This window comes from Trematomus bernacchii, unplaced genomic scaffold (assembly GCF_902827165.1).
Source record: "Trematomus bernacchii unplaced genomic scaffold, fTreBer1.1, whole genome shotgun sequence".
Lineage (NCBI taxonomy): Eukaryota > Metazoa > Chordata > Actinopteri > Perciformes > Nototheniidae > Trematomus > Trematomus bernacchii.
In genome coordinates this window covers 9,792,284-9,809,549 of record NW_022988098.1, presented here as the reverse complement: position 1 = coordinate 9,809,549, position 17,266 = coordinate 9,792,284, and the positions used below count along the sequence as shown (strand labels likewise).

The 17,266-nt window shown below is 39.8% G+C and overlaps 1 protein-coding gene across 2 annotated transcripts in view; it reads left to right on the top strand.

Moving 5' to 3' along the window:
* The first annotated feature begins 591 nt into the window (after positions 1–591).
* Positions 592–17,266, top strand: part of iqsec1b (IQ motif and Sec7 domain ArfGEF 1b) — a 228,098-nt gene continuing 211,423 nt past the window's right edge. The window contains exon 1 of one of the 2 annotated variants that reach the window (XM_034121554.1): positions 592–1,121. In XM_034121554.1, the coding sequence (XP_033977445.1) occupies positions 844–1,121 (278 nt within the window). In that variant the 5' untranslated portion in view covers positions 592–843. The remainder of the gene's footprint in view (positions 1,122–17,266) is intronic. The other variant, XM_034121557.1, reaches the window with a different exon arrangement.

Here is a 17,266-nt window from a genome sequence, read left to right as displayed (position 1 = left end):
AATCACCCATTTTTCCCATCTATAGTCCCATCCTTATATCTAAAATATGAACTGATTCCTTATTCTCATGGTCAATTTTTTCTATTCCATATATTTCATTTTCCAGATTCTACCATTCTGAATTCGTCAAGTTATTATTTTTTAACCAGTTTAATAATTGCTACTCTACTTATAATGGATAGGGAGTCTTTTATTATGATTTATTGTGTTTTTCCAAGTAATAGTATACTGTAAGTGGGTTCTTATTTAGAAAAATACCAAAAATAATTGACATTTCTCCCTTTATAGCTAATACCCAGAAGCCACTTAAATAGAAAAAACTAAAATATATGAATATGGTTCTTGAAGTGACAAAGTGGATTATTTAGAACTATGCAAAAATCCACCCATCTCTTTCTCCCAGGCTAGCAGCAGATCGACCTGCTGTTTCCATGCTGGTGGAGGGAGGGTGTTGTAGCCTACTACCCCACAGCTGACAGCAGATACACACTAATGGCCGTCGTGCGTCGAGGTACGGGTGCATGATGTGTGATCTGGCGACACGGACTACCTGTTGAGTGGATGCACGGTGTCTCTCTCTGGATTATTATATAAAACACAAACGTAGCGCGCATAGCAGAAGCTCCAGCCCTGAAAGAGTTAAACGCTGTTTTCTCCCCGCTGGCAGGAGGTGAGTTGCGGCGCAGAGAGCCCGTGGACGCGCACCAAAACCCGGACAACTTCCACCACAAAACAACAGCCATGTCGGAGCTGAAGATGGGGACCTCTGGATTTCTTACTCCTACTCAGCTGTGAGGGGGCTTGGTTTTCCTTTTTTTTAGTTGCGTATTGGATATCGCCTCCATGGACGGCTTTTACGAGATGGAGAACCCGACGGAGAACCCCAGCAAGGCGGTGGAGTATCTACAGGAGCTGAATAAAATCATCGAGACGCAGCAGGGGCTTTTGGAGAAGCAGAGGGTCCGGATTGACGAGCTGGAGCTCCATATGACGGATCTGTGTAAGGAGAACGTGAGTCTGAAGGAGCAGCACCAGAGGCACCTGGCCACCTGCAGAATACAGCCGGGGAACAACTCCTCCAGCCTGGGTGCCATCAAGGAGAATGCCACCATGCAGGAAAAGTAAGTTGTTATTGGGCATTTCATCCTACATTCCCAGATCTGTGTGTGTGTGCCATCTGCGTCAGGTGGAGGTGGAACAACCCAATCAAACGCGCACTTCTTTGCCACTTTGTCACGGATGCGTTTTTTAATCATCCATGTCATTTCCACATTGTCAGGGATTATATTTCACTCTCACACACACACACGCTGCGCACGCTTGACACGCGTATTGCGTAATGTGGATCCCTTTAGGAGCTCTGTACCGGAATGATGTTCTGGTTTCAGACCATGATTAAAAGTGGGTGGGACTTTGTTTTGAATAAAGAGGAAATGGTGTGTAAGAAAACAAGGTTATTTGGTGATGTTTGTTGCTGAGGCGACAGGTAAACTAGATCTCTGGAGACTGTGCCATGCAGGGTTGTGATATGCAGTCAGTGTGTATTTTACAGCAGCTATATGATTTCCCCTAAAGCATCCTTTTAATTTGATATAACATGGTTGCTTTGGAGAGTTTCCCACTTGCCTTCAGACCTGCCAAATTATACATGCATGGTTAATTGTTTGAATACATAAACATGTTTTTCCCAATGGATCACTGTCCTATGAGTCCATATTTGTATTAATATGTAACTGAAATGTCTAGGAGATTAGGGCTCGAAATGGATGAATATTGGGATTCATACCACATATACTGTAGTGCCTCACAGATTGATTTAAACAAAACTGATAAAACAAATGGTGATCGACTCGCTCTCTGAGGTAGACTTATAGTCTCATGATTTATTTGTGATTTAAACGTGATTATAAAGAGGTGACTTGATTTTGCTCAGCTTTTTAATTTGATATGACATGGTTTCTTTGGAGAGTTTCCCACTTAGACCTGTTTCAGGAATGCCAGATTATACATGCATGGTTTAGTGTTTGAATAGATAAAACCGGCTCGAGATACACTTTTTGTTATATTCCATGGAATGCTCTTAACATCCCGATAGCAATGAAAATCTGAAGTGCTTTGACAAAAAATCCTTTAAAAAATGTCATCTGTGGAAGCCGTAGTACTGTGAAAAGCACGACCAATCATCTGAGCCGGCCCGGCTAAAATAACTGGATGGCTTACCTGCCTGTCAGCCTTCCATCTGTGCACAAACTTATCTCGTGCCCTCATTGGTCATGTGCGCGTTCGTGTGTGTTGGAGGAGGGGCTCTGTAAGGAAGTGGCAGATTTTTTCCGGCTGTGTATTTTCAAATTCTAGCGATCTCGAGCCGGTTTCTCCAAAATGACCTACCCCACCTTTAAAGGTAGGGTAGGTAAATTTGAGAAACCGGCTCGAGATCGCACACGAACGCGCACATGACCAATGAGGGCACGAGATAAGTTTGTGCACAGATGGAAGGCTGACAGGCAGGTAGGCCATCCAGTTATTTTAGCCGGGCCGGCTAAAATGATTGGTCGTGCTTTTTACAGTACTACGGCTTCCACAGATGACATTTTTTTAGGGATTTTTTGTCAAAGCACTTCAGATATTCATTGCTATCGGGATGTTAAGAGCATTCCATGGAATATAACAAAAAGTGTATCTCGAGCCGGTTTCTCAAACTTACCTACCCTACCTTTAACTGAAATGTCCAGGAGATACGGGCTAGAAAATTGATGAATATTAGGATTCATACACCAGAACCAAAGTCTTCAAATTGCTTACTTTGTCGACCAACAGAACAAAAAGTATATAGTTTACAAGAAAGAAGCAGAGGCTGTTTGATAAACTACGTAAACCATACATTTATTCTCAGAATGGTTGGCAAATCAACTGCAGCACAAAATGTATTGTAATACTCAATATGAATAACCTCAGTTTGCTGGTAGGCAAAAGCAACATGCTAACAATGCTACAGTGCTAGCAAAGCAGCGTGGTGAGCAATAATGCCTCTTAGATCGATTAAATTTAAAAAACGGATCAACTAAAGGGTGATCGACCCGCTCTCTGAGGAAGACTTCAGTCTCTGGATTTTTCTCATGTTTTAAAGCTGTGACTTAATTTTCCTCGGCTTTTTAATTTGATGAAATGCTTTCCTCTGGAGAGTTTCCCACTTAGACCTGTTTCAGAAATGCTCAATTAAACATGTGTGGTTCATTGTTTAAATAAATAAGTATCCATGCATGCTGATGTTTTTTTCAGCAATGAATTGGAGTTATGTTTTAACCAAAGCTTTTAACCCTAAAGAGTGGATGTGGTATTGTGTAATGTTTTATTCTAAAAGCCATGTTGCAGTTCCTTCTGACATTTTCTGACATGCAGCTTTAATCCCAATCTATGTTTTTCCTCTATTACATTTCTAGTTTCCATCCAGGGCGTATAAAGCTTATCTGGGTCCTGCAGATTATCTCCGGACACACTGGGTCACATGACCAACCAGGAGATTTGTTATGGGAGGAATGTGGAGAACTCACTGGATTTGATATTCACATTATAGGCTGTGAATAAAATGACTTAAGGTGGCCACAAGCTAACACGACACATGATTTATGAATGGGTCTTTTCTATTTCTGTCAACAATGTCATCTACACTACTGCCTCAATACAATCAGTGTTGGTTTAAAATATAAAACTAAAGAAATATAGACAGTTAGTCTTTTTAGTCCGTTGTGTTTACCAACCGGTTCTCACTTTCGGTTTACTGAGGAGATCTTCCATTATCCCTTTGAGTTTGTATTTTAACATTGAACTGTTTTACAAACATGTGACTGACTTGTCCAGGAGATAAAGGCTAGAACATTTTGGGGGTTTCTTATACCAGAAAAATACTATAATCTGCTACTCCTCACACATCTATGTGTACACCATACTACACTAAAGTTGTATTTGTTTGGTGTCCAGATGATCTTTTCCGTTTCGTTATCCCTGACGTCAGCCTGGAAACGGTTTATAACTCAAATATCATGGCTGTTTTCTTCGTATTCAGTAAATTAAATATATTATAGTACATACAATAAGGATTGGCAATCTCTCTAATCTATTTTCATATTGTCCATTTGTGGAGATCGCAGATAGGGGAACTTCTGTGCTTTCTGCAAGCAATACCGTTTAAATAAGTTGACGTGTAAAACTTTTGAAAGAGTGTGAACATTTTAACTTTAAAATGTTATAATCTGGCTTCGTTTTATAAGTGCCTCCTAAAGTATCACTTCTTTCAAACCCTACACCTTCACTTTATAATACAGAGCTTCTGTTAAAGTCTGAAGCCAAAGCCAGTATCCACAGAGTTGAATTCTCATGATGAACAAACTGAACTTTGTGCAATCAGAAGAGTGCCACCTTAGAAATGTAAAGTACTTCATCACATTGCTGTCAAAAGCCCACATTACTTTAGCCTGCGTATTGATTTACAAGATTGCCTGCTTTTGTACAGATAATTAGAGATATTAGAGGGATTAATCAAATGACGAATCTCTTCTAAGCGTATATCTAATGCCTGTGCCATAGTTCCATTACATTACATGTTACTTGTTAGACGCTTTTATCCAAAGCGACTTACATACTCAATACTGAGGGCAATCCCCACAGGAGCAATTTGGGGTGAAGTGTCTCAGGGACACAACGACATGCTGACTGCAGTGGGGTTTGAACCTGTGATCCGAACACCAACGCATAACCCACTGCGCCACACACCTCCCACAAAGTTCCCTTCACTTCCTCATCCTTCTCCTGCCTCACTGAGCATTGCTGGCAGTGGAACATTTAGCTCTGCAGTCCAACAGATACTTAGAGGATGTTTGGATATGATATATAAGATTAATCACAACTTTAAAACCCTTGAACGCACTGTGTATCCTTGTATGTTCGGGTTGGTCCACATTTAGACTAAACCATTGCCATATCGTTATTTATAAGGCTGTTTCTGGTGTTCTTCCACTCCTATCTACAGATTTATATCCTTCAGAAAGGTACAGGAACTCATTATCTCCCAAATGGCATGACGTTCTGCTGCTCCATTTGCTTGGAACCAGTTGCAATAGAGTAATGAGTCCTGAAACCCATGTATGAGTCAGCATTTTACCATTGCCAGTTCCCTCGTCTCGAAGTCAATGGTTTAATGTAACGTGTTTCTGGTTGATATCCTCAAATAAGGTCTGTGGTACAAAACAAGCTTACGAGATGTTCACGTTTTGTTCTAGGACATAAAATACGTCAGTAAATACAACACTGGTGAATGTCTGAAGCTTCTTTAGGACATTCAAATGACGGTTGCTAACAAGTGACAAAATAAACGAAATAAACGTCATCACACTGACATGTGACCGTGATGTAGCTCTCCTTTAGCCTATTGTTAGCTTTTTTTAAAAATTCTGTTGAGTTTATTTACGGTTCAAAAATCACAAAAGTGAAGTGTACACGTGTGGAGATTATCCTGCTGAACAAAACGTGCAAGTGTCATAAAGCTTTCAGTGGCGAGCCGTCAGGGCCCCTCTAGGCCCTCTGTGAGGGCCTAAGATATTCTAAAAAATAATATTTAAAAACATTTAAAAAATATATATATTTTTTAAATATATATTTTTTTAATATTATTTTTGTTATATTTTTCATTAGTTTTACCGAAAAAAAACTTGATTTAATTGTATTTAAAATAACATTTCCAAAGAAATAAATCCTTCGAATCTGCCTGTTCAGTCTCTGTTTGAATGTGAAGGGTTACATGAAAGAAGCTCACCTGGCCCTCTCTGCGATTCACAGAGGGCCCGCTATAGTAACTGAACGAGAGAGTATGTCAAATGACAGTACAATTGACCAATCAATATCTTCCCTCTAAATGGGCGGGTTTTATTATCGCGGACTTTATGACAAGTTCCGCCCGCTGTGAAACTTTTCTTGTTTTCCATAGCAACAACAACTTCCTGTCAACAGCGTGAACTCGCCTTCAAAATAAAAGCATGCCAAATTACACTTAAGACATACCAACTGCATAGCATTTTCAATGTCAAAGAACACAAATTGGGTTCACAGGTGTTGTTTTGTGTGGTAGAGGGTCGCTGTCATTGGATGCGTTTTGCACCCTGGGCCGTTGTTTTGATATTCCGCTAAAAATTTGATTTTTTTTTTTTTTTTTGGGGGGAAAAAGTCAAACTTTTATTTTGAAGGCCCGATTTTCTAACGCTGTGCATGCAGTCGGCGTTGGACAGGAAGTACTGGAGACCATAAAAACGGTTTTGAAAAAACTTCTGTCACGATCATCTTCTCAATAAAAATATCTTGCTGATGTTTTTTTCGAGTCTTCTGGCCAAGTCAGAATCAAGAAATGTTGCCGGAAGTCCCCACGGAGAATAACTTTGCGTAGAACTCCTTCTTTATACATCCATGGGTACAACTTCAGATACAATGAACACAGATAATGAAATAGGATCCCCGGTTGATGATGGACATGGTCACAGAACAATGGGAAGCTATCTACCCTTACCCACAATTTAAAGTAAAATCTCCTCTTGCTCTTCTCGCAGCAAGATGTCAGAACAGAAGTGAAAAAACAAACAATGGCATAAAAATATTATCAATATGTCGGGTAGTAATAGATTATTTATTTTCTTCTCAGAGTGTACCAGAAATGCGTAGTTTATGTTAGTATTTCTAAAAATCATCCTGGGGGAGAATCCCCCAGACCCCCCTGCTGGGGTTGGGTTTCAGCATGTGTGCCTTTTTATATAGTTCAGCTTTGATTCCATCATCTCATTAAACCTTTTTAAAAGCATACTTTAGTTCTGTGAAAGGGATATAGGGATACTATGCACTGTACTTCACTTTTATTAATATTGTTGCTCAAAAAGCGTATATATTACATACGCACGATTTTGTTTGAATAGATTTAAGTGCTTCAAAATGTTGGGTCGCGATGTATTGACCAAGTAAAAAGTGGGTCCCGGGCCTGACCAGTTGAGAACCACTGCGCTAAAGTATACGCTGTGACGTATAACTCTTTTTTTTCGGCGGGAAGGGGTGGGGGTCAGAGGGCCTAGGTATAAAGCTCACGGCTCGCCACTGAAAGCTTTTTTCTGCAATATAGGCCTACTGAAATCCAGTGGTAAATTCTACTGGATTTTGTCAAGCGAGCCCTTGCGTTGCTATCTTCCAGGTTGCCCTACAACAATATGTCATCACTGCTCTTCATGAACAGTTTTTAAAATGCTTGTTAATGAGAAGCATGCAACTCTACCTGTAGATGCGTTGATGTATGATGACGTTCCTGATTGTATCCATGACATGTTCTTGGTTCTTGTTTGTAATGTTTTGTCTTTTGACTCTCTTGTAAAATAGATTTCTAATCTTAATGAGACTTATTTTTCTTTAATAAACTAAAAAGAGAGAGTTTGATGATCCCAAGTTGTGACGCCACCACTTACTGACGTCGCTGCAAAAAAAAACTGACTTCACAAAATGTATTTTTGCTCGGGAAAAGCTGCATCTCCAGCAATAACCTGCTCCTTTTCTATTTGTGCTGAGTGCATCACTGTTAGGCCTTTTTAACCTATGACATCATTACCATATTTGCTCGCTCATCGTTTGTACGGGGCTATAAATAGTTATCAGCGCGGAGCAGAGTCTGGAAGCTCGTCCCGGGATTCTTCATCCGAGTGTGACCTCTTCGGCACCCGAGTGGCACGGCACACACATCTCTGTTTGCATTTCTGTGGCATCTCCGAGGTTTAAAATCAAGCAAATACTTTTAGTTAAAATGCCTCTGTGCACACACACACACACACACACACACACACGCACGCACGCACAGCAGCGCGCGCGCGCACACACACACACACACACACACACACACACACACACACACACACACACACACACACACACACACACACACACACAGTCCTGTCCCCCTGTGTTCTGTCAACAGTATGACCACGTCAGCTGTTCTGTGTTGACCGTAGTCAGCACACACTTCTGGCCTTGACTGGCGGCCAATAGGGAAGCTCCGCTAGTCCTAGTTAGTGTGACACACACACACACACACACACACACACACACACACACACACACACACTCACAAGGAAGGGAGGGTTACTTTAAATTGTATTCCCTTAAAGTTACAGGGATTACAGTTACTTTTTTGTGTGTATCCTTATTACATAATCACGTTACATGTAATCCGTTACTCCCCACGCCCGCACACACACACATTATGATGTCAGTCTATTAGCACGCAGCATATACAGGTCACCCTGTAATCAGTGTGTGAGGTTTGAGAGGTGTGTGTGCTCAGATAGAGTGGCAGCTTGTTGTTCGGCTGCTTTATGAGCGCCTCTACTCCACCGAGGTAGAGCTGCTGTGTTTACTGTGCTTTATGTGGCTGTTAAAGTTCACAATAACAGCTCTATTCCAGGTCAGACTGCGTGTGTGTCTGTGTGTGTGTGTGTGTGTGGGGCTGCATCATTTGTAAAAAAATAATGAATATATCTAATCTAATGAAATGTTATCATGTATGTTCCTTTGACACATTCACTAGCGTTGAATGGACTGGATGTTGGGGAGAATATGAATACAGAGTGAGTTACTGCTCTAACTTTAGGGATTATTACAGACATTTTGTATGCGTTCACTTTGAGTTCTTCCTCAAACTAAAGTTAGTCGTCTTCTCTGTGATGTGTCTGATGGTCTGACTTCAATCAGTTTATTAAGCCACTCACCAATCAAAGAAATCCTCTGGGTGCAGCCGATCAAATGTGAGGATTTGCTGCTTTATATAATTACAAATACATTTGTGCATTTTTAATTAGTCAATAATGAAAAAGATATTCTAAAAATAGTATTGGTATTGATCTTTGGCAGCTCCACTTTGGAGATATGTATAACCCTTTTTCTTAAATCTTTTTTGGGTCCACCTTTATCTACTTACAGGCAGTATGAGAAGAGCTTTTTGAACATTAATGCATGGAGACGGACACACAATGCTAATATGGACTTAAAAATGAGCAGAATACGTCTTCTTTAAGCTGAATATTGCACTTTTTAAGAAGTTCTCTATATTCACATACTGTCACATAGAGTGAACAACAAGCTGTATGTCATACACCCTTACCAAAAAAGTATTTATTTCAGAAAGCCATAAGGCCTCATCTGTTTAGTGCACTGTGTGTGTGTGTGATATATATATATATAACAACCTTTTTGGGACTTCATGAGTAAAGCCATATGCTCCTGGCTGCTTGTGGGCAGGCTGTGGAATATAATGCACTTTTGTCATTTAAAGCCAAAGCAGAAATACTTTTCATACAACTGTAGAAGCCTGGGGGGGGGGGGGGGGGCTCAACTGGCTGCCGTGTGAATACAAAGAGACGAGGAGAATACATAAACTTTCAAAAGGAAAATACAGTTTGAAATAAAAATATTCATGGGCAGGGTTGGAGGTAGATGAGAAATGCTATATTATATAATTCTGTCTGTTGGGGAGGGCTGTGGCTCAGTGGGATAGTGCGCTGAACTTAGTGCGCTGAACTTTGAATCAGGGGGGTAGCAAGTTCGAGTCCCACTGCAGTCAGCATGTTGTGGGGATTGTATGAACAACCACAGTACTGAATGTGTGTAGTCGCTTTGGATAAAAGCATCTAACAAGTGAAATATAATGTGTAATGTCTTTTCTCACTATGTTACACCCTGAGTGTTGATTCTCTGTATTTAAATATCTTATGTGGTTAAACTTGCAAGAGAATGACCATGCACACTAATAATTCTGGTTATTTATCACCCAACATGGACGGGCATTGGGAGGCAGATGTTAATGAGAAATTGATTTTATACGTAATATGTAATTGATGTGTTCCCAAAAGCAAAGTGATGACATAAACAATGAAACAACACCCTGAGTGCATTACATTACATCTGAATAACACAGATACTATCCATGCACCCCCTTTAATTTCATCTCTGTTTCCCCAAATGTATCAAACTCTACTTAAGATATCATTATTACTCTGGTGAGATTTCATGATATGAGATTTAAAAAAGTGAATTAATCCCCCCAAAAAGGAAAAATCATTGTATAATGACTTCATTGTTCATTATAATGTCAATCTGATATGATTTCCAATTAAAAAAGCATGTTCTTCTGTAACGAAAAGCTGCAATTGTGGTAACAAAGCAGTGCAGATATTTCTCTATACAGCATATACTATATTTGAATTATAGTATTTAAATATTGTGTATGTTACAATTTGTGAGATGAACAGCAGCACTAAAGTAAAGTGTGTAAATGTACAATTAAACACCAGTTTCAGTACTTACAGCAAAGCCTGTATACCACTTAACTGGATTTATACTTCATATCACTATATGTGACACCCCCCAACCTACCAAGTGTGTCAAAATGTTGTTTTTCAGATTTGGTAAAACACAATATGCCCTACCTTGGATGTGTTTGGTTTGTCCCTTCTGAGCCACTGTAGAACAATGGCAGTGCAACTTTGGCAAGAAGACTCACTCTCTATGTTGATATGAAGGTCTCATTTAAAAACAAAAACACACCTCGCTTTAGTTTCAGGTAGTTTTCTATCATGAAAACATACAGTAGTTATGGAGATTCTATTTCATACCCGCCAATACACTCTTCAAAATCTTACACACTGGACCTTTAAGTTAAATGTAAACAAAATTGGCATTCACTTATTGTTCTACACACTGCAGTAATGAGTGGTTTGAATAGGTTACTGATTTCATTTTTTATCAGGTAGCTAGTAATTGTAACAGACTACATTTCTTAAGAAACCCTCCCAAACCTCGTGGTAGGTTCTAGGAAGAGTCAGGCAACCTAAAAAGTGCTTTGTGCATGCAGTACTTCTTCTAAATATGCAACTCCCCAACAATATGGTGCAATAGTTGTCCCCCTAAAATCACGCCTGTGTTAGGGAATAATTGGCTTAGGTATTCAACCTTTGACACAGTTCATCATTTTCTCCTCTCACTGTCTCCTTTCCCATGGCATAGGTCTACGGCCTTGGGTTCTGCTGCTATCTCTCTTAAGGAGGGGCAGCTTGGGCGCATTGTTGTTGCCAGTCTATGACAGAGCACAAGCCGCCATGAGGTAGTCTACTGTTCAGGGACGAAGGTTCCCTGGCGCACATTCTTTTCTATGGACGAGAGCTCTAGTTAGATTCAGGGTCCATAATTGTTTAGTCTCACTGATGAAGAATGTTGATTATTACACTCTGAACTAGTTAAAACCTCGAGCTACTGAAAGGGCTCTTCAGAATTGGTTTGGCAATCGCTGTGTCAACTCGTGACTCAGGACATGTCTTGTCAATTCTCCGGCCGAAGCTCCAAATAAACCATCAGTGTTTGCCATCAAAGCTCCAGCTCTCCTCGTGTCTCTCTGAGTCCTGACTCTCCATTGCTACAGACGTTTCCCCCACAGCCTGAATAAAGAGTGCAATGTTCCCCATTGTTCTCCTCCTGTTGGCCGTGTGAAACGGAGTCGTGTGATGGCATTTCTTTGAAAGCAGATGACCACATTTGTCTCTAGGATCTCACCAGGTGTGTAAATGGAGGCCATCTATCATTCAGCAGCAGCGACAGGACATCTCTTTCAGACTGACTTGACCAACACTCATCCATTAAATCATCCTGAAGCTAAAGGCTCATTGTGCAACAGCTTGAAATTGCAGTTTTTCCAACTCCTAGTCTTTGATCGCGAGGTGACTGTGGGCTGAGGAACGTGTCGGCTTTACAAAAAGTTCACAGGTGTGCCAGGTGGAGGATTGCAAGTTTAATCTGCCAGCAGGGATTCACTTTGCTCTGAATCTTGTGTTCAGTCGGTAACATTAACAACGCTGCAGGGGATATTTTGTGAAGAACGTGTACACTCACTAAGGCAACACATTCTTCAGTTGTAAAGGATGATGAAGGAGGGCTAAATTATTAAAGACAGTGGTATCGATAAGCTTCAACATTATGGGTTTTGCTTAGAAAGGTTTCTTACTTGAAAAAGATTACACAATTCATCTATTATGCATGTTTGCTGTCTCACATGTGCTGCACAGAAAACAGAGAGATCTGCTACTGCAATGACAGAGAGAACGAAGAGTTTAAAGACGTCATTACACTTTACAAGGCTCAATGCGGACAGTGCTCTTTGACACAAGTGCAATAAGTGTTTTTGGACATAAGGGCAGAAACACGAGCAATCTGTCCAAACATCTAAAGATAATGAACCATAATCAGACGGATATATGCATCGTTTTTGCCAATCTCATAGCTCTGTTGTTGCTCGTCTACAAATAATGTTACCACGTCAGGTATGTTATGTATATTAGGCTAGCTAGGCCTACATTATACAAACATAGGGTTAATGGTTAGTAATCTGATTGTTTTGTTGTATTTGAATCAAATAGAGCTATGTTAGTTCTGTTCCCAATTGGTTTAGTTTCTTCCCTTTTCAAAATAACCGCAAAAACCGAAAGTAATACTGTTAAAATACCGGATTTATAGTCATTATCGGTACTTGTACCATCCCTAGTTATGAATGCAAGCTTTACCACAGACACACAGTTATGCTTCCCTTCTCTTCTCCTCCTCCTCCTGTGGGAGTAATGCGCTCTTTTGGTTGCCACTGTTTTGAACTTTGACTATAAGGAGTCAGAGCAGCTGTCAGCCTTAAACAGAAACAACTTCTCTTATGAACAAGCTGTTTTCTGATCATCACTTGGCACATTTCTGTCCTGTTTGTTGCCTCTCTGTCTCTCAGCACCACAGGCCTCCTCTGTCTCTCTGCCAGAGGCCTGCACTGATTGTAGGGCTTCCAGATTAATCGCATTACACACACACACTTGCATAGAAAGGAGATCTGCTGCATCGAATTAAGCCACCTAGCTTCTCACTAAAGTTACATTGACTGTTCGTCTCATGCTCATTAGAATTTACCAGAGAGGGCAACAGTACACACATCCTTTACTCAAGTAGTACAGATACTCGTGTTTAAAATACTCTGGTAAAAGTAGAAGTACTGACTAAACTTCTTTACTCAAGTAAAAGTAAAGAGGGCTTTGAAATGTACTTCAGTAAAAAGTACCCATAACTAGCAGCTGTTTTAAAGAGTACCTGACCTCCCTTTATATTAATAGAACAATAATGTCATTGTTAGCTAATGAATGTTTCCATGCTGAACAACGGCAACATGACAACGTTTTCATTGGTCCCTCTTCTTTAGAGAAGACCAGGAAATGATGGATACACGGATCGTGTTCAAATCAATAGGCACGCAATGACTCTAAATAATAATGATCACGCCACCAAACACACATTCAAACTAAAGGAACCAGCCTGTTTGGGAAATGTGAGAAGTAGAAAGTACAGGTATTTGGGTTCAACATGTAAGAAGTAGAAAGTACAGGTATTTGGGTTCAACATGTAAGAAGTAGAAAGTACAGGTATTTGTGTTCAACATGTAAGAAGTAGAAAGTACAGGTATTTGGGTTCAACATGTAAGAAGTCAAAGTAAAAAGTCGTCAGAAAAATAATTAGTGGAGTAAAGTACTGATACCAGAAAAATGAACTTAAGTACAGTAACGAAGTATTTGTACTCCACTACTTCCCACCTCTGGAATTGACTAATGATCCGGAGAAAAGGATCTAGCTTTAGTGAATGGAAAAACCTTAAATGTTAGATTCTGAATCTGCTCAGCCCCCAGTGAAATGAGACTGTCCTTGTATGAGGAGCAGTGTTGGATATTTGATCCATCCCATAGTTCAGGATATCTAAAGGTCAGGTGTGAGTGTAACAGAGTTTTGTGAATACTTAGGAATACCTGCAGGTCCACTCAGAGATAAATCTCTCCCTCAGGTGACTCGAGGCTTTCGTTTTGACCTTTTCTATCAGTTCTTTAGAGACTTGGTCTAAAGGCAGGTTGAAAATATTTGTCTTTTGTCAAATACTGTTCTGGTTTAACTGCTTGAAGAAAGTCACAATGTATTAATGTTATTTGAGTTTTACCAATGGCATGCTTTTTATGTAACTTTTAAGCTCGGTGCACATTATCCCGCTTATTACACGGCTACCTTCTATATAAACAAATCACTTGACTCACAATATTGGTTTTAAAATATTAGCATTGCTTCCCTTAAGTTAAAAATAGTCTGTTCCTCTGCGTACCAACATCTAGAACTACAGCAACGTAACTTAAAATGACGGCAGCACTGAGGTTTTCTGTAACTGTCCAAGTCTGTTCACCTTTTATTTAATATTCACCAGTCTTTAAACACTGCCAGAGCCAATACTGTGTTCCAGTTAGTGCTTACTTCCTGTCTGACTTCTTCTGCTGATGATTTCTCTGACGTCCAGTGTCTTTCAAGAAGTATTCCATGGTGTTTTTCTGATAGATGATAACAAATGTTTGTTAGCTGACTTTAAATTGATCGGACTTCTTTCTGCAGATTGATATGACTGCACATAGTACCTTGATCCTCCTTAACATTGGTTAGCAAATATTAACAACTTCTGCAATGGCCAAATGGACCAATCAGAATCGAGTATTCAACTAAGCTGTGTAATAAACAATAATAACCATCAATCACTGATCCAGTCTATGTATGGGAAGCTGTCCTTTACTGACATTTAAAATGGTTTTATTATTTTGTTCTTTCCACCTCAGTTTGTTCTGACTTTATAGATAAGACATTTTTTTTAAAGTTTGTTCGTTTACTGTAGTAATCAAGCAAAACATCAGCAATCGATGTGAAACCCAGCAACCCAGGAAGGCTGTTATCTTGTGAAACCACATGGCTGAATTGGAGAGGGGAATAACAGAAATCCACAAACCTCCTCATGGCTTTTTAGCACCTCTGAGCCAGCAGCAGTGATGGCTGGAGGCTTTTGGTTCTGGATTTTCTTTCTGCACAATCTGTCTGTCCCATTCTCGTTAGATATCTCAACATCTCTGGAGCGCCAGAGAATCCCTTCAAATTTGGCACAGATGCCTTCTTGGACTCCACGATTAACTGACTTAAATTGTTTAGGTCAATGGGCAAAGGTCACATTTGTCATGTTCTTGTAAATGTGCTAAACTCATGAACATGTTGTGTGAATGACTTCCAATCTATACAAACGTCCACTCTAACTCTATGTTGTAAATGTAATATCTTATTGAGCTATTTGCACGTCTTTCTTTCCCCATTAACTGTGGGGTGTGTAGAGCTGTTCAGGGCTGGAGTCATAATATTAATGAAAAGAAAACTTCACTCTCTAAAATATTGAGAACAAGGCTCTTTAGTTTTCGTAGCGGAGATGCCTGACTGTCAGTGAAGCGCTGTAGGTGTTGGTGGGTTGTTGGAAGTGGAGGTTAATTGTTGAGTCAGTGTTATTGACTATCACCTGCCCACAGATATTTCATGAGTCTTTGAGGTGGATGCTGCAGGAATTGAGCTTCCTGTTACAGTAAACCAATGAAATGTTGATGTAGGCTGAATGTATTGGAGTCTTCCAGGCCTTTTTTCTGGACAATTACTGCTGTAAATGTCATGACTTATTGCACGTCTTTCCGTCCTGAGAGAGGGATCCTTCTCTGTTGCTCTCACCATTTTTTCCCCATTAACTGTTGGGTTCCTTAGGAGTTTTTTCTTGTCCGATTTGAGGGTCTAAAGACAGGGCGTGTCGTATGCTGTACACACTGTAAACCCCCTGAGACAAATGTTTAATTTGTGACATTGGGCTATATAAATACAATTTCATTGGACCTTCTTGTACCTATACCTAACTGTATTTTGAAAGGTTGGTGGAGGCGTAAAACCACAAGGGTGTTAATTCTAATAATATTACAAATAGCTTAGGTAACCTTTTCCCTACATATGAACAGTTAATGCTTTGCAAATGTTGTTTAGAGCTACATTTGATCAAATATATGTGATATCTGAAGTTGCGCTTAAGTCCAAAACATCTTTCAGGCCATGGAGCAAATGCAACATCATCCAGCAGACACATATTTTCCTTTAGGGTTAACAGACTGTACTAGAGGTTCAGTATTTGGTCAACAGTAGCTCAAATATATCTGGGCATCAAACCCCGTTTTTCCTTCTGTGCTGCAAAAGTCTATGAGCCACTAATAAATGTTCCTTAATGCCTTGTTGTGATACAGGAAGTAGTTATTTCATGCTTAAAATCAAACACTAACAAGCTTGTCAAAACACTGTATTCTGGCCTGACACTTTAATCTGCTCACGCTCATTGAGATGTGACAGGAAAGGGAACACTAAACTCTTAAGGCGTCATATTTTGAATAAGTGAATCATTTACTTTGCTCATTATTTAAATAACAGACAAGTATACTCACTCACTTACACAAGATATACAATGTATAAATGGATAGCTTACATTGGGTCTATGTCTGTCTCTTTGGCAGAGGTGTTAAATTACATTGAATCAAGTACTGTACTCGCAGTACAATTTCAAGGTTCTTGTACTTAACTTGAGTATTTCCATTTAATGTTACTTTGTACTTTTACTCCACTACATTTATGTAGTTCCTATAATTACTTTGCAGATTTGGATTAATGTTAAACAATTTAATCAACACTTAAATCAGACTTTATTTACACCTGGATTCAATTCAGTAAACTAAGTACGTTTACTGCTGTTCCACCTTTACCAGATTGATATCATTATAATCAAAACATATCATATACATATGATTGTGAAATCAGCCAATATGCATAATGAGTACTTTAAGGTACCTTAAGTATATTTAAATGCCACTACTTTTGTACTTTAACTTGAGTAACATTCTGAGTGCAGGTCTTTTACTGTAACAGAGTATTCCTACACTCTGGTATTCTACTTTTACAAGTACAAGTACAAGATCTGAGTACTTCTACTTTTACTCAAGTACAAGATCGGAGTACTTCTTCCACCTCTGGTCATTGGCAGAAGACAGATTTGATTTGTTGCACATGTGTCTCTCTGTGAGGCTGCAGAATGTCTCTGAAAGTAATACGATCCATCCTCATCCAGCCTGCAGAGGATCAGCAAACAGAAGAAGCCCTCTGGGTCTCTGAGACTCAGACTCTGGATGTCTGCAGGCTGAGGAGACTGAGCTCCACTGAGGGATGTTTTCATGACCTTCCTCACTGCCAGCTTGTTCAATTTTCTGCTACAAAGACAAGGTTGGATGAGGCTGAGATGGTTTGGCAT